The sequence below is a fragment of the Echiichthys vipera genome (assembly GCF_963691815.1).
Source record: "Echiichthys vipera genome assembly, chromosome: X".
Lineage (NCBI taxonomy): Eukaryota > Metazoa > Chordata > Actinopteri > Perciformes > Trachinidae > Echiichthys > Echiichthys vipera.
In genome coordinates, this window is record NC_139825.1 from 43,595,151 (window position 1) to 43,618,512 (window position 23,362).

Below are 23,362 nucleotides of genomic sequence, written 5' to 3' on the forward strand. Positions count from 1 at the left end.
TCTCCTTTTAAAAGCCGGGATTATAAAGTTCACTCCATCATCGGGGGAAAAACAGCAACAGGAAACAGTAATTAGAAGCTTTTCTGGATCCTTTGATCTTTAAAAGAAGTCGACAAAAAGTCTTCAAAGCGTCTTTTTTAAAAGAAATTTAAATGACAAGCAACTAAAAGGCTGTTTGTGGGAATATTGTTTTGCCAACTGCTGTTTTCCAGAGTTTGGATTGAACCTTCAGGGACGCTCTGGAGGAGGACGAGGGGTGGAGGAACCGCGTGAACCACGACGTCCCCAGACAGAGTGAACGAAATCCCCCCAAAAAACAAGAAGATACATAAAAAATAACTATTTTAACTATAAATCTCACATTTTAAAAGGCTCGGTAATTTTCTAACAGACTGGGTCGTTGTTTTTTGTGTGTTTTTAATCAAACAAACAGGAGGAAACAGAGCGTTTAAGGGGACTATCTCCAAATGTAGCGTTCTCTAGGGCAGTGGTTCCCAACCTGGGGGTCCCGACCCCCCAAGGGGGGCGTCAAAGATCCAGGGGGGGTCACGAAGCCCTCTTGATTTTAAGGGGTTTTAATGTAGTTAAAATGTTAAATAAATGAGTGGGCTAAGCATTTAATTCATATATGTGACAAAATAAACTAAATCCAAGAGCCACATTAAACATTTATCCGTGTATTTCAAATTTTAGATAAATGAATAAGTTACAGGCCGATATCACGAGGAACAGAGCGCGTGTGACTTGAACGCATCACGTGCAGCAGTGAGGCGTTCAAGGCGGAGCTAAGGGAGAGATGGCGAAGCGTCAGGTAGAGGAGACTGAGGACAATGTCAAAAAGAAAACGAGCGGCTACCAAGAAAGTTAGATTGAGTTTGGCTTCATAGAAGCAATGGATAAAATTAGAGCAGAATGTATATTTTTAATTTTATAATAATTCATTTTATTTATTCTATTTCAATATGTTATTATATACAATATACATATATTATTATATATTACAATATATGTTACCTGCTTAAATGGATTTGCAAAAAAAGATCTTGTTCTTTTAAAAGTTAAGTTTATAAAGTGAGTAAGTTTGTAAAGTTTATAAAGTATTTCATGTAAAAGAAGTTATGATGTTCCTTATTTTATGTATATTTTCATGGGGGGGGGGGGGGGGGGTGTCACCAAAGTTTACAATGGTAAAACTAAAAGGTTGGGACCCGCTGCTCTAGAGAGTGTTTGCTGTAGCAGGACGCCGTTTGTGTGATGGAGTCTCAATAATCAAGTGTGTGTTGGCGGAGATGAAGGAAGATGTGCAACAGTGTGGCTCTTTGATGTGTTTTTAATAGTTTCGGGGGCAAAAATGGAGCTCTGTGTCACAGGAGATTAAGAAAAACTTTGTTTGACAATAAGAAAAATATCAGCAGACCGCATTTGGGAAAGTTACACGTATGCTTTCCATGTTACACAATAACCCAAAGGATGATTTCACAGGACACCAACTACTAACGTTTTTGAATAAAGCCCAGAAAACAAACACACACGGGGTATTTTTTCTTTAGTTTTTCTTTTTTTTTTTTTTAGAAATAATCTATAGTTTCTCCTTAAAGCCTACTTCTAAGTTGCACTTTATCTCTGTTCTCTCCCTGCGGGTGATGCTGCGCTCTGCACTGATGAAGAAAAAGAGAGTTGCCGTCTATCATCGCCATCTATTGCTTGAACAGATGCTTGGATGTGTTTTCTGAGGGGGGTTTTCACTCACTCACTCACTCATTCACTCACTCATCTTCAACCTCTTATCCGGGGTCGGGTCGTGGGGGCAGCAGCTTTAGCAGGGGACCCCAAACTTCCCTTTCCCGGGCCACATTAACCAGCTCTAACTGGGGGATCCTGAGGCGTTCCCAGGCCAGTGTGGAGATCTAATCTCTCCACCTGGTCCTGGGTCTTCCCCGAGGCCTCCTCCCAGCTGGACGTGCCTGGAACACGTCCCTAGGGAGGCGCCCAGGGTTCATCCTTACTAGATGATCCTGAACCACCTCAACTGGCTCCTTTCAACGCAAAGGAGCAGCGGCTCTACTCCGAGTTCCTCACGGATGCTGAACTTCTCGCTAAAAAGAGTCTGTTCACCCGTCCAGGTTCGGTTTCTGTAGAGAAAGAGGAGTGAAGAGAAGAGGAGGTGGGGAGGGGGAGTCAGCGAGTGAGAGGTGTGTGTGTGTGTGTGTGTGGGGGGGGGGTAGGGGTGTTGGGATGTGTAAAGTGAGTGTTGGCCAACTTCAGTGAGCCGCCCCTGGGATTCAGCTGATTGGTCGTTCAGAGAGGACGCTCTGTCCCGCTGTGCTGCTCCAGAGACAACTGTTCCCAGGGAGTGTATGAGTGTGTGTGTGTGTGTGTATATATCTGTGTGTGTGTGTGTGTGTGTGCGCGCTGTAGTTCGTCTATTTTGGTGAGGACCAATTTGAGTTTCAAACCTAGGGACAGATGACATTTATGGCTGGTCCTCACGTCTTTCAAAGTCTGACTGTGTTGTGATTAAAGGCCTCCTCCTCTCAGAAGTGTGTTTTGCTTTTTGTTACTTTACTTTGGCGTTTGAGCTTCACTGTGCACGGTTTAAAGCTCCACTCCAGACAAGTTTGCAGACTAACTGCACTGCGCTGCGTTGAAATGAAACTGCTCATACGTACACACATCGGGGGTGTTTATTTCAGTTTGATTAATCCGTTTGTTTATATTTTTTCTGTTGTTCATGTCACACAAAACACAAACATTACACGGCAATAAAGTGGCTTTTGTAACAAGGTTGATGTTTTTTTAGATTTCGCAACACGAAATACAGGCATGAGGATTATAAAACAACAACATGGAAGCTCCGTAGTTTCATTCAAGACGGAAAACTTTACTCCTTCTGATCTTGATAAAGGCTGCCGGGTATCCTGAACCAGCTGGGAGCCGACAGCCTGACGAGCCTCAGAAGACTCCTCGCTCAAACAGGCTGCATATGGAAAAGCGCCAATTGCAACAATAGAAGAAGATCCACTCCTTCAGTTCTTACCTTTCATAATAAAAGCCCTGGACTGCACCGATGAGCCGATCTGGCAGAACATCACCGGTATGAATATTCACAGGCGTCGCATTTTCGTGTCATTCATACGTCACGCCCCCGGTGTGTAAAAGGCCTTTGAGCACAAACTTTCCTCCTTCAGCAGATGAATGTGAAAATAGATTTTGAGTGTTAAACTCTGCACAGTGAGGCTCAAACCTCCTGGTGAAGTAAATACAAAGAGAAGAAAAACTCATTTGTGAGTGGAGGGGGACTTTAAGGGTAAATTGTGATGGTTGAGGTTGGGGGAATGAATGATTATAATGCAGGTCCTCACAAGTATAGAAGTATGTGTGTGTGTGTGTGTGTGTGTTTGTGTGTGTGTGTGTTCTGCAGAGCCTCACACACACAGAGGTTCTCCATATCAGCTTGAAGTTGCAGCCATATCGTCCTGGAGAACCTTGTTCCTTATTTACAGCCAAACGACGCCGCGGTACGACCTGAACTAACTCACAACAAGGTGTGTGTTCGCGTGTGTGTGTGTGCGTGTGTGCGTGTGTGCGTGTGTGTGTGTCTGTTCAGAGCTACGGCAGGTTGTCGTCCTGCAGGCTCTCCAGGATCTGGACCAGACTCTCCAGTCCGAACACGTAGCCCCGGTCCGGCCCATCGTGCACCGCTGTGTCGCCACGGAAACCCTTGAAGGTGGAGTGGGCGAAGTCGATCATACGTACGTCCACCAAGGGAGGCTGCTGGGACTGGGGACCGGGGGGATGAGGGGGTAAGGAAGGTAAGCTTCGAGCAGGGGGGGAGGAGTCTGCATGGGGGTGAGGCAACGGGAGAGGGGGGAGGAAGGAGTGGCAGTCTGACTTGGAGGGCGGGGCCTGTGGGGGAGGACAAGGTGAGGGGGAGGGTGTAGCCATCGGTCCAGGTCCCTGAGAGGACAGTGACCCTGGGTCTGGGTTCTGGCTCATGTCAGTTTCACAGGGAGCGTCTGGGGCCGGAGGTGCGTGGGGGGTGGGGCCACAGTGGGGCTCTGCGGGAGTCTTCTGGTGCCCAGAGCTGAGGACTGGAGGGCCCTCTGGTTCCTGCAGACAAAATAAAACACAGCAGTGATCAGTATGAAAACATCAGCATCACAAAAAGACTTAATTTAATCAGGAAATCCTGTAGGGAGCCGCAGGGCACAGCTGCAAACGGCATCAAGTTATTTAAGGCACAGAGCAACATGACGACTGCGCGGGAGTCAAACACAGACACGATGGTCACTTTATTTTCCTGTTCTTAAGCTTAGAACTGCTCGATTATGGCAAAAACCATGATTATTCAAAGTGTAATTCCTGCGCAAAATCATCCCATGGTCTTTTTCAGCACTTACATACATCAAATAATCCATCAAGACAGTTTTTTTAGTGTAACAACTATTAACGGACGAATCCGGGAGAGTCGCTAACAGACACTGATTAGCTCAGTGCAGCACAGTGAAGGCATTCAAACGTCTTTTTTAACCACTAATGCTGCTCAAAATAACAGCAAACCTCTGCAGCAGCATGAGAAGAGTCCCTACACAGAAAACAAAGAACCAACAACGTAGTTAGTGAACCCAGAGTTTATTAAAAGAGTGTTTTAAAGACTTACCAACTGGCCCCTGTACCAGCTCCTCTCATAGTAAAGTCCATTCAAGTGGACTAACAAAGTCAATCCCAAAGGAAGGAGCCCATTGGTGCTTTGTTTTGTGTGTAGGGGCTCTTCTCATGCTGCTGCAGAGGTTTGATGTTATTTTGAGCAGCATTAGTGGTTAAAAAAGACGTTTAAATGCCTTTACTGTGCTTCCCCGAGCTAATCACTGTTAGCTACGGCTTATTTGATGTATTTAAGTGCAGAGAAAGATGGGATGATCTTGACACTTTAACAGACTTTAATTAGTCCTTTAAGTGAAGACCCTATAGTCTGTTGTATCCTGAATAATACACAGGTCGTTAGCTGCTGTTTTTAATTTGGCTCGGGTCCAAAGGGGTTCTTGCTTGGACAGAAACTACGCAGGTTCACGCAGCACCAGCTTGTTTTTGGCCTGATCGCAGCTCAACTCACTGAGAGGAACCTGAGGTAAAGATTGGTTGTGGGTCCAAAGTTAGTTTGATTATATTTTGATGTTTGAAAAGACGTAAACACAATTCAAACTGTAATTTCCCCTGAGTCTAGATGGTAATACAGGCTCTGCTGCAGTTACTTTTGTTGAATGTTAACAAACCTCATCTGGGATTCTGAGCTATAAACACGAGTTAAATCACCAAAATTCACTGAAAAATAAACAATCCGCCACACTGAGCACATCCTTATCTCATCTCATCTTCAACCTCTTATCCGGGGTCGGGTCTCGGGGGCAGCAGCTTTAGCAGGGGACCCCAAACTTCCCTTTCCCGGGCCACATTAACCAGCTCTAACTGGGGGATCCTGAGGCGTTCCCAGGCCAGTGTGGAGATATAATCTCTCCACCTGGTCCTGGGTCTTCCCCGAGGCCTCCTCCCAGCTGGACGTGCCTGGAACACCTCCCTAGGGAGGCGCCCAGGGTTCATCCTTACTAGATGATCCTGAACCACCTCAACTGGCTCCTTTCAACGCTAAGGAGCAGCGGCTCTACTCCAAGTTCCTCACGGATGCTGAACTTCTCACCCTCTCTCTAAAGGAGACTCCAGCCCCCCTCCTGAGGAAACCCATTTCAGCCGCTTGTACTCGCAACCTCGTTCTTTGGGTCATGACCCAGCTTTCATGACCACAGGTGAGGGTAGGAACCAAGATTGACCGGTAGATCGAGAGCTTTGCCTTCCTCAGCTCTCTTTTCGTCACAACGGTGCGGTAGAGCGACTGCAACACCACCGCCGCTGCTCCGATTCTCCGGCCAAACTCACGCTCCATCGTCCCCTCACTCCTGAACATGATCCCGAGGTACCTGAACTCCTTCACTTGGGGTAAGGACTGATTTCCTGAGCACATCCTAACAGAGCTAAATGTTCTACCTTTCCCTCATAGATGATGAGCAGTGAAGACGAGTAGAAGCGATACGACGCCTGCCTCTCCAGCACCGCCTTCAGGCTGCGGAGCTTATTCAGGATTGGCTCAAAGAGGTCCTGCCTCAGACCCTTTCCGTTGTGCATGTACTGGCAGAGGGCCTCGCGGAAGCCTTCGATCGTCAGGCCGCGGCCGTAGTACTTGTTCCTGCAGAGGTAGTGGCCGGTGTTCAGCTGGTACACCTGCAGAGAGACGGGGGGGAAACGTCTCAATTACTGCTCACGGTCATGTGCTTTTATATTCCTTCACTTGGGAAACACATCACACATTAACACAGATCAGAGTGAGAAGCACTTCTGTTTATTACTTCGTCTGTTTAGAGGCGAAATATCAGAACTGACAATTAGTGGGCAGGTACATTTACTTCAGCACTGTAGAGTAATACTCTGAGGTACGGTTTTGTTTCAAGAATGAAAAGCAACCTGTCACTTTATCACGGGCGATCAAGCACTTTGAAATCAAGCACTTTACAATAAAGGACTTTGAAATCAAGTAAATTTGAAATAAAGGACTTTAAATTCAAGTAAATTTGAAATAAAGGACTTTAAAATCAAGTAAATTTGAAATAAAGGACTTTAAATTCAAGTACATTTGAAATAAAGGACTTTAAAATCAAGTAAATTTGAAATAAAGGACTTTAAATTCAAGTAAATTTGAAATAAAGGACTTTAAATTCAAGTCAATTTGAAATAAAGGACTTTAAATTCAAGTACATTTGAAATAAAGGACTTTAAATTCAAGTCAATTTGAAATAAAGGACTTTAAAATCAAGTAAATTTGAAATAAAGGACTTTAAATTCAAGTCAATTTGAAATAAAGGACTTTAAATTCAAGTACATTTGAAATAAAGGACTTTAAATTCAAGTACATTTGAAATAAAGGACTTTAAAATCAAGTAAATTTGAAATAAAGGACTTTAAATTCAAGTACATTTGAAATAAAGGACTTTAAATTCAAGTACATTTGAAATAAAGGACTTTGAAATCAAGTAAATTAGAAATAAAGGACTTTAAAATCGAATAAATTTGAAATAAAGGACTTTAAAATCAAGTAAATTAGAAATAAAGGACTTTGAAATCAAGTAAATTTGAAATAAAGGACTTTGAAATCAAGTAAATTTGAAATAAAGGACTTTAAAATCGAATAAATTTGAAATAAAGGACTTTAAAATCAAGTAAATTAGAAATAAAGGACTTTGAAATCAAGTAAATTTGAAATAAAGGACTTTGAAATCAAGTAAATTTGAAATAAAGGACTTTGAAATCAAGTAAATTTGAAATAAAGGACTTTGTAATCAAGTAAATATGAAATAAAGGACTTTAAATTTAAGCACTTTCAGGACTTTATTAAAGACAGTGAGCGATAGCATTTTGAAATTATAACCAGAACCTGTACGCACAATTGCTGCTTTATATCGTAGGTTATTTTTCAGCTCTGTCATTGTTAAGTTTTGTCTTTATATATTATGCATTAATTTCCTGTTATATCTGTACTTGTGTGGATGTCTCTCTCTTTCTCTCTGCCAATGGGACAAGGGATGCAAATTAGCCACATGGCTAAAAACCCATATATATTTATTTACCTGTAAATGTTCGTTAATATGTTGTGTCCCATTTTTAATAATAAACATAAATAAATACTTGAACTACATGTTTGTGACAGCTTTGCAGATCCAAATTATAAATCTAAGAAATTGTAGATTAAACCAAAGGTCGGCACTTTTTTATCAATTTATAAATCCTTAATAATTCTTCATCATATCATAATTCAATTAAATTTTGTTTTAAGTGCCAAATCATAACCAAAGTCATCTCAAGACACTTTACACATAGAGGAGGTAAAGACCACACTTCATGACTTATTTCAATTCAAGTGTTTGTTAAAAAAACTAGACTTCTGCAGGTCGTCACGCCTCGTTTTCAGGCGAGGAAGAGCTGCATGAGAGGTGTTTTACACACTGCAGCTTTAAGCTACACAGCAGTTTATAAAGTAATTTAAATTACCCTTTATTTATTTAATTAACCTTTACAATCTGCAACATTTAATCGATGAACAGAGCAGAGCAGTTGGCAGAACTTTTACTTGTGACAGCATTTATGCTTTTGCTTTTTCCACCACTGCTGTCAAAGTTTGCCTGATTTATATTATTTGATGTCATGATTGTTGGTAGCTTGACAGTTTAAGTAATACTTGGTTCTGATGGTAGTAAAAGTGGTCTGTGTAAAGGTAATAGTTGAGGCAGTGAGGGTTATACTTAGTAGTGGCAGAACTAGAAGTTGAAGACGTATGATCATAAAATCTATACACAAAAAGAAAGAATGCCTTTATTCGTCCCGCAAGAGGAAATTCAATCTTTTAACACACACACACACACACACACACACACACACACACACACACACACACACACACACACAACCTATATACATGCAATTAATTAGGGGGTTGCCAATGGATCGGAGCCCTGAGCAGTTGGGGGTTCGGTGCCTTGCTCAACAGCAGGAGATGAGCCACCAGCACACACTCCATTCATGGTCCACACAGGGACTCTAATATTATGACTCTACCCACTTTACCCCGCAGAGTGAACTGTAACATCTACAGATGGAGAGATGCTCTGAAGATTAATGAGCCTCTTCCTCCTCAGGCGATTATCTTTTGTTCAGGACGGTGATGGACGGAAGCTGCGGTATATTTGATGGCGGCGTCTGAGCCGTAGCGGCGGTTGTTGTACCTGCATGCCACACACTCTGACTCCCAGCGTCGCTGACGTGCTCTGTTCACATTTCTTCATCTGCCTGGCCGCCTTCTCCTCGGAGGCGTCGTCCCCGTGCTGCCTGGTGCCCATCTTCAGGTCCAGGATGCAGGGGTACGAGAAGTGGTGGACCACATTCTCCAACAACAGAAACTCTGGTTCAAATGATGCGGTTAAGGAGCACATATCAGTTTGAGTCATCGCTGAGCTTTAAACGTTTTTGTTGACAGACAGGCTGTCACCGTGCTGCAGTACGGTGTGGGTGCGTGTGAGTGTGCGTGTGTGTGTGTATATGTGTGTATGTGTGTGTGTAAATGGGAGAGAGAGGGAGCGTGCAGCAAAGGACCACACGTCAGAAATTCTAACCGGAAACATGCACAGATCATTTTCTGTGCTGCGTTTGGAGGAAACATTGCCCCGTATGTCGTCATCAAAAGAATGAGGACACATTTTGTGCTGACGCCCCTGGATGCCAGTCTGATCAGAAATCCCTGATGCCTCATCAGAACCGTCTCATCCCTCTCTTTGCCTTATCTCTGTCCCTTGACCCAGCTACGAACTAGACCTTCCTCCTCTACTCACAGGACCTTTTGACCTTTTAGACCAGGCGTCTCCAATCCTGCTCTTGGAGGGTCCGCTGCCTTGCATGTTTTATGTCTCTCTCTGCTGAAACACACCTGAGTCTAATGCTTTTCAAACCGGTGATGAGCTTCAACTGCTTGATAACAAACAGAGCATTAGATTCAGGCATGTTGGTGCAGGGAGAAACCTAAAACATGCAGGGCAGCGGCCCTCCAGGAGCAGGATTGGAGATGCCTGTTTTAGACAAACCTGGGACTCATTGAACAAAATGACGTCAAGGTCATTAAATGTAAAACCATGTAGGACTAATTTATGTTAAACAAACAGACACAGTCAAAGGTGAAAGTTTATTTAACTAATGGAGAAAAGGCAAGAGATAAGTTTATTGCACCCTGACTCTGACTCAAGACCCCCACATTTTCTCCCAATCCTGACTTTTTACGACTCAAACCAGAGACAGACTCACATTTTTAATATGTTCTTAAAGAAATCTATTATAGGAGGTATAAACTGTTATGAGTATTTTATTGATCTGTAAAGAAATTAGTGTTGTTTCCAGGACCCACTAAGGATTATATTTTAAGTTTGTCCCAATCTGTATCCATGTTTAATTCAGTCATACCGTATATTATCGTTGAGGATCTTATTTTAACACATTATCAATATATATTAAGTCACTTTCACCAAATGATTATTCTAATGAATGTGTTGATGTTAATGTGTCACTGACACTTCCACAGGATTACTAACTAAGAGGAACGTTCACATTATGTGTTAATGTGCAAAAATCACTTTAATTCACACACTTTGCCTGATTTGTATATTTATATGAAAACTGATCTCTTGTGGGGCGGCACGGTGGTGTGGTGGTTAGCACTGTCGCCTCACAGCGAGAAGGTTCCAGGTCCGCAGGAGGACATGCCCTTCTGTGTGGAGTTTGCATGTTCTCCCCGTGTCTGTGTGGGTTTTCTCCGGGTTCTCCGGTTTCCTCCCACATTCCAAAGACGTGCAGGTGTTCGGTTCATTGATGACTCTAAATCACCCGTAGGTGTGAATGGTTGTCTGTCTCTGTTCATTTCTATGGGCCCTGCGATAGACTGGCGTCCTGTCCAGGGTGGACCCCGCCTCACGCCCGATGTCAGCTGGGATCGGCTCCAGCCCCCCCCGTGACCCCGACCCCGACATAAGCGGTTGAAGATGAATGAATGATCTCTTGTGTTTGGAGCCAAAGGAAAGAGGGTTCTCCAACTTTAAGGGGGAAAATGAATGCATCTCATTATCCAGACCCCACCTTTGGACTTAAATATAGAAAACCAAAGCTGTCTCTTCAGATTTCAGAGAAGATCTCCTTAGTCTTTGTCTTCTAGTCTTGCCTGTTACAGTCTTTTATTTCGTAACATCTACTTTATTTTTAGACTTTCTGTCCCACTTTGTTTCACGAAGTTCAGTGTTTAATTTGATTAATAACATTTTCATTCATCAGTCAAATGTTGTTTTAAGTTAGCGCTCATGTTTTTGAGAACAATCGTATTTTTATTCCGGACAGAGAAATAAAGCTTTAGTCAACATTCATTCATTCATCTTCAACCGCTTGTCCCTGTTGGGGTCGCGGGAGGCTGGAGCCGATCCCAGCTGACAGCGCAAAGTTATTCTTTTGATGTTTATACTAAAATTAAGTTTTCACCAAGAGCTCGTAAAAAGAGACCGACTGACTCTCTCATCCACCAAACTCAAAGCTGTCAAAGCTGAAGAATCCAGAGATTTGGGGTTCACAACGAAAGTGACCCTTGACGCTGAATATCAGTTGCCATGGTGAAGCGTCCTCTATCAAGAGGCTGTCGCATGCCGCCCAGTTGGACTGCCCGTCCAGTCTTTGGCCTCTGACGACCTGGTTCTGCCAGCCCTGCACCTCGGGAGAGACCCGGTGTTCTGCACGTCCGAAGACGGCTCTGGAGCTGTGAAACACGCCTCCTTTCTCTTGGATCCCCCTTCTACACGGCTGAGTTTGGTGAGATGAGGTTATTGTCTGGTGACCACTGGCTATTTAATATTGAACTTTACTTTGCATAAAGGTATGATTACAAATTGCATTTCCATATGGTAGCTTTTACCATGCCCATTCATTTTCTGTGTTATTCTCATTTGTGTCATTTCATGTTATAATCTATCATGTATATTATTTATATAAATATATTCCTTTTTTGTAGTAAACCCCCCAAACCCCAGCTGTTGTCTGTGAGCTTTCATTCTGTTTGCAAAGTTTTGAGGTCACGGTTTTACGAGAACAAACGCTTTCAGATGAGATTGAAAGAAACTGATTAATACAATTAATTAATACATTTAATTGATAAGAGAAACTGATAGAAAAGTATTCTTTTAATTCTTGCAGGTGACTAGGTTTCCATCTGGCTTAGTCCACATTACCTGTCTATTCCGTGGTGGTGCCCTCTTTTGACTAGGAATAATATATTTCCTTATTAATACTCAATAAGGTGATAAATTAATTTATTATGTGTGTAAATCTCTCTTCTTATCCTAGACGTTCTACTACACCACTGGATAATGTGTCTGCTCTACTTCATCGTGTTGTTTTGGTGTGTGTACAACCACACCAGCAACCAGTCTTCTCTCAGGGTTTGAGCGGCTGCGAGACCAGGGCCATTTTCTACCTGGTCAAGCAGCCTCCTAAGCGACTTACATGCAAATTAGGGGTGTTTTTGGTGAGACAGACCCGCCTAATTCTGGATAGTTGACCAAAGTGGAAACACACCCTGTGTATTTGTCGCTGGGTTTTCCAGGCAGCTGCATTCAGCGCTCTCTTTGAAGATCAAAACACCACCGGACGACTCTGAACCTCTTCCTCAGTCTCACTGACATTTACATTCAGTGCTTCTTATTGTACACAACTACTCGACTAGTCAAACAGTCGACAAATAAAACCAATTATCAGAGTTGTGTGCAGCTGCTGACTTCTCTTGGATAATATTATTTCGCCAGCATCACTTGATTTACAACCATAACTCTTACTCAGAGACTATTGTTAGAGAAAATATAACTCAGGTAATTTATATTTAACATGAAGGAAAAAGCCAAACATTCTTCTCTTCCTGCACATAAAACATTTCAGCCTACTTTCTATTGAAAATAAATGAAGGAAATCAGGGGTTCAGCTTCCCGTCTGGTAGCTTTGGACCTGCTTTGAAGCTTTGGCACCTACCAACAACTATAAAATCAAATCAAATGAAAAGGCGGTTAAGTATCAGTGGATGTGATTGGTTGAAGAAGGATACTGAAGAGTTTGCGGTCCTTGGACTCAGACCTCATGCGGCTGAGCTGCTGTTTGTGGCAGCGGAGGCTCCAGGGGTTGTGGCTGATCTTCTCCGAACTCAAACCGCTGTTCCAGTCCAACATCTGGAAAGGAACGTCCGAGTGGATCTTTGGGTCGAGCCTGGGACTCTTCAGCTCTGAGAGACTGCAGCGAGGAGAAGAGAGGATCAGTTAATGCTGCATAAAGTATTTAAACATTTATATCTACAATGGATTCAAAGTTTCATCCAGCAAACAGAAGGTGGAACCAGATTATTCCACTTTAATTATTACTATTAAAGTGGTAATCCATAAGAGTTTCATCCAGTTAATTGACTTTTCAGTTCCTTTCTATCAAAGAGTGAGTTAAAACAATGGTGATTGATCATGTGACCCGTTATTGAAACTTCATGTATTTTCTGCTTTGCCGAGAAATATGATCTGATTTAGGGTTCACACTGAAAGTGACCCTTGACATTGAATATCCGTTGCCATGGTGAAGCGTCCTCTATCAAGAGGCTGTCGCATGCCGCCCAGTTGGACTGCCCGTCCACTCTTTGGCCTCTGACGACCTGGTTCTGCCAGCCCTGCACCTCGGGAGAAACCCGGTGTTCTGCACGTGTGAAGACGGCTCTGGAGCTGAGTTTGGTGAGATGAGATTGTTGGTTCTTTAATGAGCAGATCTGGTGATCACCTGCTATTTGTCTGTGGCGACTTTTGCGCAGTAAAATCAAATGTGGTGCACAGTTAGTGAGGCTTTTTATGTTGTTCCCCTTCTCTCTACGGGCATCACGCCGCATCATGCAGGAAAGAGCTGCGAATCTACTGACGCCATAGAGTAGCGAAGTCCTTCCGCTTGACCCCCATTGGACCTCTAAGATTGTAATGAATTGGTCTCAATGCAGATAATCTAGTTATTGTCTGGTCCCAGTCGTTATATGTTACGATTTAAAAATATGTTTTGTGGATTTAAAATTAACATTTTTCATGTCAAGAGTTTGACCGTTTATTGTGCAATTGTTCCGTTTAAGCCTTTAGAGAAAACACAACGAGAAAGACTACAGTACATGTCATGTTGCGTATGTGACTTCACGTCATCACCGTTTCTCACAGCGCAAGTAAAACTCTCCACTCCCCTTGGAAACAAGTGGTGAAGTGGAGCAGAGATATCAGCATGTCTGTAACAGAGCACCAAGTGCGGGTGGTGATGTATATCATTTGTGTTGAGAGCAGCGAAGAGTTGTACTTGACAAAGTGGCCCACTATTATCAAACTTCTTTGATTAATTTTTTTGCATTAAAAAATATCTTAAAAAACCACAACTTCCGGTTTGGCTGAGATGGAGTAGACACACATTAAGTCTTGCTCCCGCAACTTTTGATAATTTCAAGTTTCAGGACCCCGAAAGTACACAAATAGTAATATTTGTCTTGTTAGGCGGATACACCAGCGAAATATGTCGTTGTATGTGAACAGACACACTGTAGAAGATCAGGGGCTTGGCGGCTATTGCTCACTGCTGGACAGAGCACCGCACAGCCCTCCCCACACAAATGTAAACATATAATAATCTAAGATGCAGTGGACAGATTATGAGAAAAACATAAGGTGCTTGAGATTGTATTGATCTGAACAGTTTAACCGTTGTTGTACAGTGTGATGCATGTGGCAGGAAAGATTTCCTGTATCTGTCCCTTTGACAGCGGAGCTGGAGCAGCCTGTGTGAGAAGTTGCTCCGCTGTCTGACCACTGTGTGATGGAGAGTGTGCTGATCATAGTCTATGAGGGATCACAGTTTGTTCAGGGTTCTCCTCTCCACCACGGACTCAAAAGACTCCAGCCTGAGACCAAGTACAGAGACAGCCTTCTTTTTATCTGTTGTCTGTTGGTGCCGCTGGCTCTGAGTAGCCCTCAGATTGGTCACAATGTTACTGTGAAGGGCCTTCTTTTTGTTGTTTAGTTTAGTTTTGTTTTACCTTCCTCCCCACTCTCTTCCTCCACTACTACAGATTACTTTGGGTCATGCAGTGTCATTCTAACTTATTATTATTGTTGTTCCTTTGGCTAATGCTGTAAAGACAGGTACTGGAGTGCGTCTGATCTCCTGGAAAACTAAGGGAATGAACAAAGCGATCAAAATCAGTAAGGTCCTGACACAGTTACAGCACCTTCAGGGGGATGCGATGTTATGAAGAGGGCGTGGATGAGCCACTTATTCCATTAAAAATGTACAGATAGAGTTATAGGGGCAGCAATCATCATTCATCAAAGAGTCCTGTTTGAGCCGAGAAATGTAATCCTAGATACTGACGGCCACAATGTCATAGTTTAGGGCACACTTCAGAACACATCGGTGGTCTTAGTTTCAGTTTATGCACCCACCTGGGACGATGAAAAGTTTTTTTACAAGGCTATTTGCCAAAATCCCAAACTCTGACAGTCACAGTCATTATGATAGGTGGAGACTTCAACCTGGTGCAGGATGTGACTCTTGACAGATCTTCTCCTATAAAGGTTACACTATCCACATCAGCACACACGGTAAAAACATGTGCATGCAGTTGGGAATTTCAGATCCTTGGAGGTTAAGAAATCCCAATGGTAAAGCTTTTGTCCTTTTTTTACCCCATGTGCACCACACAAATTTCTACTCAATAACAACCTCCATGACTGCGTGAATGCGTGTGAATATCACCCAATAGTCACTTCTGACCACGCTCCTACCACAGTTGACATTAGTTTTCCACGAGATACAATTCCACATTCACCGTGGAGGTTCAGCTCACACTTACTGTCCGATAGTAAGTTTGAAGACTTTGTGCCGACCCAAATCCGCTCTTACATAGAGTTCAATGACACCCCTAATGTCAGCAGCCGCACTCTGACATGAGAAATTGTATCCAAAAGCAATTCCAACATTTTCCGAACCTCCCCCCTGAAGCTGAGATGGACCAATTCCTGTCTCTCAATGTACAACACAAACAACGGATATCTGATATAAAAAGATTGCTCTTCTGAGCCCAGTCCCCACTGACACACCTAACAATGCATGGGAAAAGTTTAGGGGTAGACATTAATGATGACCAGTGGAGGGACATTTTAAAACTGGTCCACTTCCATCCTGAATTTGTGCCCGGCACGGTCTATTACAGTGGAAGGTGCTTCATAGAGCCCATTTCACCAACGCTAAACTGGCTAAAATATACCGTAGTCACAGTGATGCTTGTAACCGCTGTAAGCAGTCCCCAGCTGACCATGCACACATGTTCTAGATGTGCCCGAAGCTTTTTGAATTTTTGTCCAATATATTTCAAACCCTCAAACAGGCTCTCAACACAAATTTGGAACCAAATCACCTGACTGCTCTTTTTGGGTTCCCTTCGTCTTAAATTCTGCCCATCACTACACAACGTGTCGTGGCCTTTACCACCCTGCTCGCCAGGCGTAACATTCTCCTTAAATGGAAACATGTTTCTCCACCGACTCATAACGGTTGGATACGTGAAATTCTACTATGTCTACGGTTAGAGAAGTTAAGGTTTTCACAGAGGGGATCTTTGACAGCACTCCACAAAACCTGGGACCCACTGCTGACTTTTATTAGTAATAGTTTTACTGCTCTTACGGATTACAACTTTAAAACACTTGTTGCTTTTTTGATCAAGTTTTTCTGTCAACTAACTAATACATTAAACAATACAATAATAATAATGTTTCATCGCTGGTTTATTTTTAAAAATACCTTTAATACGATCTTACTTTTCAGAAGTGTCGGTGTCGTGCGCCTCCCTCCTGTCGGGCCTCTCCTCCTTGTGTTCAGAGGAGGAGGAAGAGCGATGGATGCTGCGCCGTGAGTGTTTCCTCCTCGGCTGCTCCCTCTCTGGAGGGTCACGCTCCTCGTGCTCCGCCGTCCCTCCCTCCATGTTGCTCTCCACGTAAGGGTAGGCTACCAGGTTGATGTAGCCGTCAGAGTCGCCTTCGAAACAAACCATCACCACACCTGACAGGAAGTTTAGAAAGAACATATTTAGTAGTTTGTTTGGAAAAGTGAAAACCCTGTTACTGCAAAAACAAGGAAGAAACAAACAACAACATTTCTAAAAAGGTCTTCATGGGTCTACTCTTTTCTTAGTAACCTGAGACAAAGGTTTTAAATGATATCCAGTTTAATCAGGTGCCTCATTGTGTTGCCGCAGGTCTCAGGTCTGTGTGTCAACATGTCTAATAATACCCAAGTGGATCCTTTACCACCTCTAATTATTTTAACACCTCCTGCTGTAAAAAGCTCTCCATGCTTCCACAGTAAACATCAGACATGATGTTTGTTTATGAATCCAGCAGATCTGTCAGGTCCAAATCCACTGAGATAGCATTTACCATTTAAGCACCTAAACACCGAAACGCTGTGTTCATTTGAAAGCAACAGCAGCCTTCGTAGCCAAAAGTGACAATTACCGAATAATGTTTAAAAGCAGTGAAACAGTAACACACTTGATATGCACACTAGTCTAATGTAGTGACACTGAGCCCAAGAAAAAAATCCCTAAGGGGATATAAAGTATAACATGCGTCTTTTGAGTGACCTTCAATGTAAGTAGCATTTCTTTCGCTTTATTGGAATTATGTTGTGTTTAAGAATGAAAGTTAATGGATAATGTTTGATCTAATTTGTCAAATATTATGGTTAAACACATGTCTGGTAATTCATTATTTGACATTTATTGTATTTTAATAACACGTGGAAATGTCTAACATACTTTAAAGGCTCGATTTATGTTTTGATGAGTTGTTTGCCTCTTTGTTTAAAACCATGGCAACCATTAAATCAATCAACATTCACGATTCTTGTTAAATAAAAGGACAGATGATTTAAACAGTTGGTGGTTTATGGCTCCCGTTAGAGCCTTATATCCTCAACAGTATCGTAAAAGTAGAGAAGAGTCACAGTGAACAAAGTGACGGTCAGTTATACAGCAGTGTCTATCTAAAGTTTCTGAAGTTAACCACAATAAGCTACTGGTCATACAAGACCAAAAACCTGTGTGTTAAACTGAGCACAGGGTTGTTCTATTAATTGTGAACCTGATTTTTAATTTGTAAAAGAAAGAATGGTATATTTCTCCTTTGAAAAGTTACACAATGTCACTTTAATGCTGCAGTTATCAATATTTTTATATCAACAAACTGTGTAATGTGAAAGTGTCACTCGTAGAACGGTTCATTCGAACTGAGACCAAGTACATTTTTTGATCCAACCACAGTTCTGACAGAAGTCGTGTCTCTGATAGGACAGAGACTCCCTCCACAGAGTTCCCCGGGCTCATTGAGGGTTTGAGGCGTATGAAAATGATGTGGACGTCGCTGTCAACAGATCTCAACCGAACATAACTGAACCAATTTTGGACTGAACGGTTGGACCCATCTTTGGGAAGCCTCTGGAAAAGCTTCAGTTTGTGGAAATACACCATGTCCCCTGTAAACCCGAGGGCTATCCTGTTGTACCATGCACCTACAGATACACCTACATGGAAGAAAGGGAAAGGATTCAGTGAGTTGCCGGTTGAAGATGATGTCATGACGGTGTCACGCGGGATTGCTGTGGCGATCAGCTGAGAGTGTACTGTCCACAGTGGAAAACGAAAAATAGAGTAAAGTACTCCTGGTACCAAAAAAGTGAGCTGAGATGAGCAGAGTCGTACCATGCAGTTGACGCACGGTCTTTCAAACTGTTTGTATATTAGGATTAAGCAAATCTTCTGGAAATTCCCTTGAGAAACAGTTTTTAGATTAAGTACTCAGGTAGAAAATGTCTGACAATGTTTTATTTAAGCATTAACCGGTTATTTTTAGCTTTAAAGAGTAGAGCATCTCATTCCCGCTAAGTGAACATCCTCCCTGTTTGTCCAAATTCAATTTGCGGTCAGTTTTCTCAAAAGGGGGGAAATCAACTCCAATGATCACAAACTGTGCTGTCCAGGGGAAGCTTTCACTCTTCAGAGTGTGCACTCTGCCCACAGGAAACTGGATTTCACACCCACAACAACACAAGGAGAAATTTGATCTGAGATTGTCAAAACACATTCTGGGTAAAACAACCTTGACGGATTCAGAAAGTCATTCCTGGGCAGCTGTCTGTCTGTCTGTCTGCGGTTATTTAATCAGCAGGACAATGGTAGTGGGCAGATTTCCAGGGCTAAATATAGACTCCTCATGGATGACTGTTGTCATGGCACTGGGACCCAAAACACCATCAGGGTGAACTGGTCGTAAAACAGAGACACTGCCTTAAGAACGAGGTCATCTGAAACATCATAATGACATTTCAACATGCTAATGTTTAGTATATCGTTGTTGTCGGACAGAAACCTCATATCTCCATTTAAATTTTTTTCATAAATATTTGCTATTGGTCAAGCTTCACGTCTGTGTGTGGGTTTTATCAAGTTTCAACCCATTCAAAGTATTAAAAAGAGGTTGTGAATGAACCTTGTAACTCCATTGGATCCTCAAACTGATCGCAAAACCTTGTAGCTCCACCCCCTCTGCATTCGGAACGAAGCGCCGGAAACAACTGAGCTTGAGCTGACAGTTCACCTACTTTACAAGGTGAGTTCATGGCTCAGAGAAGCGGAGCTCTTTATAAAATGTTTTAAAATTAGCCAATTAGGAGCAAACTCACAACTCACAACCTGTAAGGTTCTGACCCACAACCAGCCCGCTGATGATTAGGTTATTGTACTGACACAAATCACGCAATTCAGGGTGCGTTGCCGTGTGACGAGCATGAGCCCCGAACCCCCGGAATTAAAGCTTTTCTGTCCGAGACACGCCAGTATAAAACATCTGACATGCTCAATGTTTAGACAGGGAGTTAGACATGGCCAGGCTTATTAAGTCAGAGACAATCACTCTGTGCAAACAAGCGTGGTAGAATGTTTTCAATTGTAAGAAAAACAGAGAGCACACCAGTGTTGATTGCTCTACAGGAAGCACAGTTTCCTTTAAAATGTCGCCAAAAAAAAAAAGCGGTGAAATCTGTACTGCTGTGAGTACATTTCATTGACTAAATACGCGCTAGAAACCCTTCATCTTTTGTTCAGACACAGCTACTTATCACAGGTAACCGGGACAACTTCCTTCTCATTCATCCCCACAGCTCCACAGCGCTTTACAGAGTAGGACGCTCAGCTTCGACTGACTTCAGTGGGGAAGCGTAGAGCGGGTTGAACACTGCTGCGAAACTAGACTCTCATTGGATAATTGATGGGTTTTGTCCCGCCCATCGGGCGCTCAGCGTCTCTGGGGGTCTATGGGACAGTGGGCTGGCCCTGACACTCGGCTTCTGCATGATGATTGGATGAGCTGTCTGAGGGGGAATCCTTTTTTGATTGAAAGCTAAATGAGCGAATCAGCGATCTTGAAGAATAAACATCCAACGGAGCATTTTCCAAGTTTTTCATTCTGTTGTTCTGACTGGCATTGTGTTTGGCGACTCTGTTCTGTCACACTGCGGTTTCTTTCCCCATAAAAGAAGCCATCTATGCAACAGTAGAGAAACCATCGCTAAACAGAGGAGGGGGTCTGAGACACCACTTATCTCCAGTTTACAATGCTGCCCTTTCATCCCTTCATTCAACAATCTAACCTCAAAGAACAACTGTTCACAAAAGGCCTCCTGTGGCTCCAATGACTGTCGTTAAGACTCAATAGAGCACTAACAAAGTCTAAACCAACTTCCACCAACAACTGTCACTCTAACGATGGTCGTTGGCACTTGGAGCACAAAGGGTTCAAGTGACATCATCGGCCTTGTGAGAGGTTTAATAACTGGATCTACACACCAGTTAGTTGGACCAGTCCCAGCCTGGTCCAGTCCCAGCCTGGTCCTGGTCCTGGTCCAGTCCCAGCCTGGTCCTGGTCCAGTCCCAGCCTGGTCCTGGTCCTGGTCCAGTCCCAGCCTGGTCAGATGCGTACATGAACTGATGAAGCCTCTTGGATGAGAGGTGAAACGTCTTCCCAGACAAATTACCAACTTCAGTTGCTTTTGACTGAAATTGCTTTGGGGATAACATATTATAATAAAGACTGGATTCTATTCAAGTGTTTCAGTGTCAGGGCTGACATGTTTTTGTTGGTTGGCTCCCTGTCGTGACCTAGAAGCACACTTAAATTGAACAGAGCCATCACTAATGTTATTAGTTACACCTACTCCATCCATCAAAATCTCTCTTCATCTCCTGACCTGCTTTTTGTCAGTCTCCTCTCTTCCTCTCTTACATAGTTTGCAAAAATGATAAATAGGTCACATACATGTAGGGGAGGATGAGGGGTGCGTCCGTGTGCGTGCTGGCTGTCAGAGTGTGTTTGGGTCTGTTACTACAGCAAAAGCAAGGGGAAACAGCTACAGTATGTGCCTAGTGATGAAGAGCAGAGCAGCTAAACCCCTTCACTTCCAGTAAACATCCGTACTTCCGTCTTTCTCTTCTGTCCGTCTGCATCCGCTGCCGGACCCAGAAGAGTAAAGATTATTCAGAGCAGTGTTGGAATTACGGGGTTGCCCTCACGACCGAGCCCAACCTGAACCATGAGCGGTGCGTGGCGGCTGCCTTGCTGAAACTGCTGCAGTTCTCACCAGTAGCAGTTGCTGCTGGTTCTGCTGTACCGCTGCCCTTCTTTCTACATTGAGTTTTGCTTATGATAATGACGTAAATAATACATGATTTATTTCATTTCTTTTCATAGGCACAGGTTCATTACAAGATAAGTTTGATATTTTGTCTACAAAAATTGAAACCGAAAGTGTCGAGTGAAGTAGAAATAACTACATTTTGTTCATGTCCGTGACTGTAGTGAACGTGCGGTTATGACGTCATCGTAAATGTCAAAAAAACATTTCTGTGTTTCTTTTTGATCGCATATAAAATTGGCGAGAAATCTATTCTCTAGCTGATACGCAGCCGCCCTGCTCAGGCAGCAGTGTAGCTGCTCTAACTTGTTAACACAGGCGCCAAAATAAAAAGCAACAGATTTGGCGACACACGCGTCCTGCTGATGCGTGAAGTTTGGCTCGGCCGTACTCCTCTGAAAGCAACAATCTTGGGACGACACAAAAAACTGATAAATAATCAACCATTATATTATAACCTTATATATGTTCATCTTCTCTTTTAGGGTCTGCAGGCGCTGCTCAGCTATTTTTGGGTTGTTAAACTGGAAAGTGGTTCTCCTGAAAGGAAGCTTCAAACTGTAATGTCCGTTTTGCGGGACAGCCTCACCGGAAACCTTTGTCTTCTCTTGACATTTTAGTCTTTTCCTCAGATGCAACCTCGTTAAAATCCTGAATGTACTGCGAAGTCAGAAGCTTTTCCAGACTTGCAACTGATATCCTGTTCACATTCATTGCACCACCATCCCCATCATTCCTTAGCGGTCCGTTTACATCCCACCCCAGTAGGCATATACCTATACCTATTTATCACCTCCCATGGTTCGAATAGTTTTGGAGCATTTGTTCCAATTAACAACTCGTCTTTAGCGTTGACACTGAGAAGTCTGACATTACTTAAATACGCCTATTGCGCTACATCATTTTGATTGGAAATGCTGCTTGTGTTAACTGGCATTTCTTTCTGAGTGAAGACTTCAAGGAAGACGTAAGAAGTTGTCGCTGTCCAGTGCTGAAACTTCAATTCCAGATAAAACACGGGTTGGTACAAGTTCTTTCTGATTTATTGTGCTCAGCAGAATGTGTGTTTTTCTTCCTTTCAGATTGAGCTGAGACATGAGTAATTTTGAACAGAAGGTTGCAGTGGAGTCAGGATTCAGGAGAGCATACACTTCCAAGATCTGTCTGCCTTTTGCCGCTTTAACCTGAACTGGCACAATTGGTAGCATACACAAGAGAGTCTTTCTGTCTCTTTGGCTGTGCCATTTGTGGTATCAATGTGCAGGGCGCTTGGGTGAGTTTGCTTCCACACACTGCAGGTGAGGCGCCTCTTGACGTCTCTACTAATGTGGCCTGTGGCGAGACAATCAAAACATATGCCCTTGGCCTTTAAGAATTTGAGCTTGCTACTATGTGGGGTCTTTAGGAAGTGCTTACTCAAATGTAGAGTATGTTTGCATTCACAAAAGAGCCATGAGGGTCCTGGCTCTTTTCCTTTTTGGGCAACGGTTACACATGTTTCAAAACCACTGCAAGACAGCTTTGGGACATGAGACTTGACAGGGGCTCTAGCTTTTACTCTACTAGCTGACTGGTCTTGAAGTTCACCAAAGAGCAGGTCTGCTGCTATGTGAGCTTGTTTTCAATATAATTGATAAGGTCTAGATCTGTCTCTCTCTTTGCGCTCCTCTTGCAGCTCAAAGGCTTCGCTGTGCCACTTCTCTCTAAGCTTGTATGGCAACTCAAGCACGATGCTCCTCGTGTTGGATACTGCGATCAGTTCCTCCATGTACTCCATTTCCTCCATAGCATCATGGCGTAGCCCTGCAGTGTTCTTGAATCCTCTGATTTGATTTGGGGACAGGACAAAACCTTCTCTGAGTAAGCACAAAAAATCCTGTATTTGTTTCCAAAGTTGTCCTTTAGTAACTCCTTTTCTCTGTGGTAGCCTCTATTTGGAGTC

At 43.1% G+C, this 23,362-nt stretch overlaps 1 protein-coding gene across 1 annotated transcript in view; it reads right to left on the reverse strand.

The window, feature by feature from the left end:
- Window positions 1-2,218: 2,218 nt before the first annotated feature.
- ip6k1 (inositol hexakisphosphate kinase 1) overlaps window positions 2,219-23,362 on the reverse strand; it is a 45,915-nt gene continuing 24,771 nt past the window's right edge. Inside the window, exons 5-9 of the mRNA XM_083939185.1 lie at window positions 16,494-16,734; window positions 12,719-12,900; window positions 8,826-9,001; window positions 6,040-6,273; window positions 2,219-4,110 (exon numbers count right to left, since the gene is read on the reverse strand). Coding sequence (XP_083795311.1) covers window positions 3,610-4,110; window positions 6,040-6,273; window positions 8,826-9,001; window positions 12,719-12,900; window positions 16,494-16,734 — 1,334 coding nt within the window. The 3' untranslated portion in view covers window positions 2,219-3,609. The remainder of the gene's footprint in view (window positions 4,111-6,039; window positions 6,274-8,825; window positions 9,002-12,718; window positions 12,901-16,493; window positions 16,735-23,362) is intronic.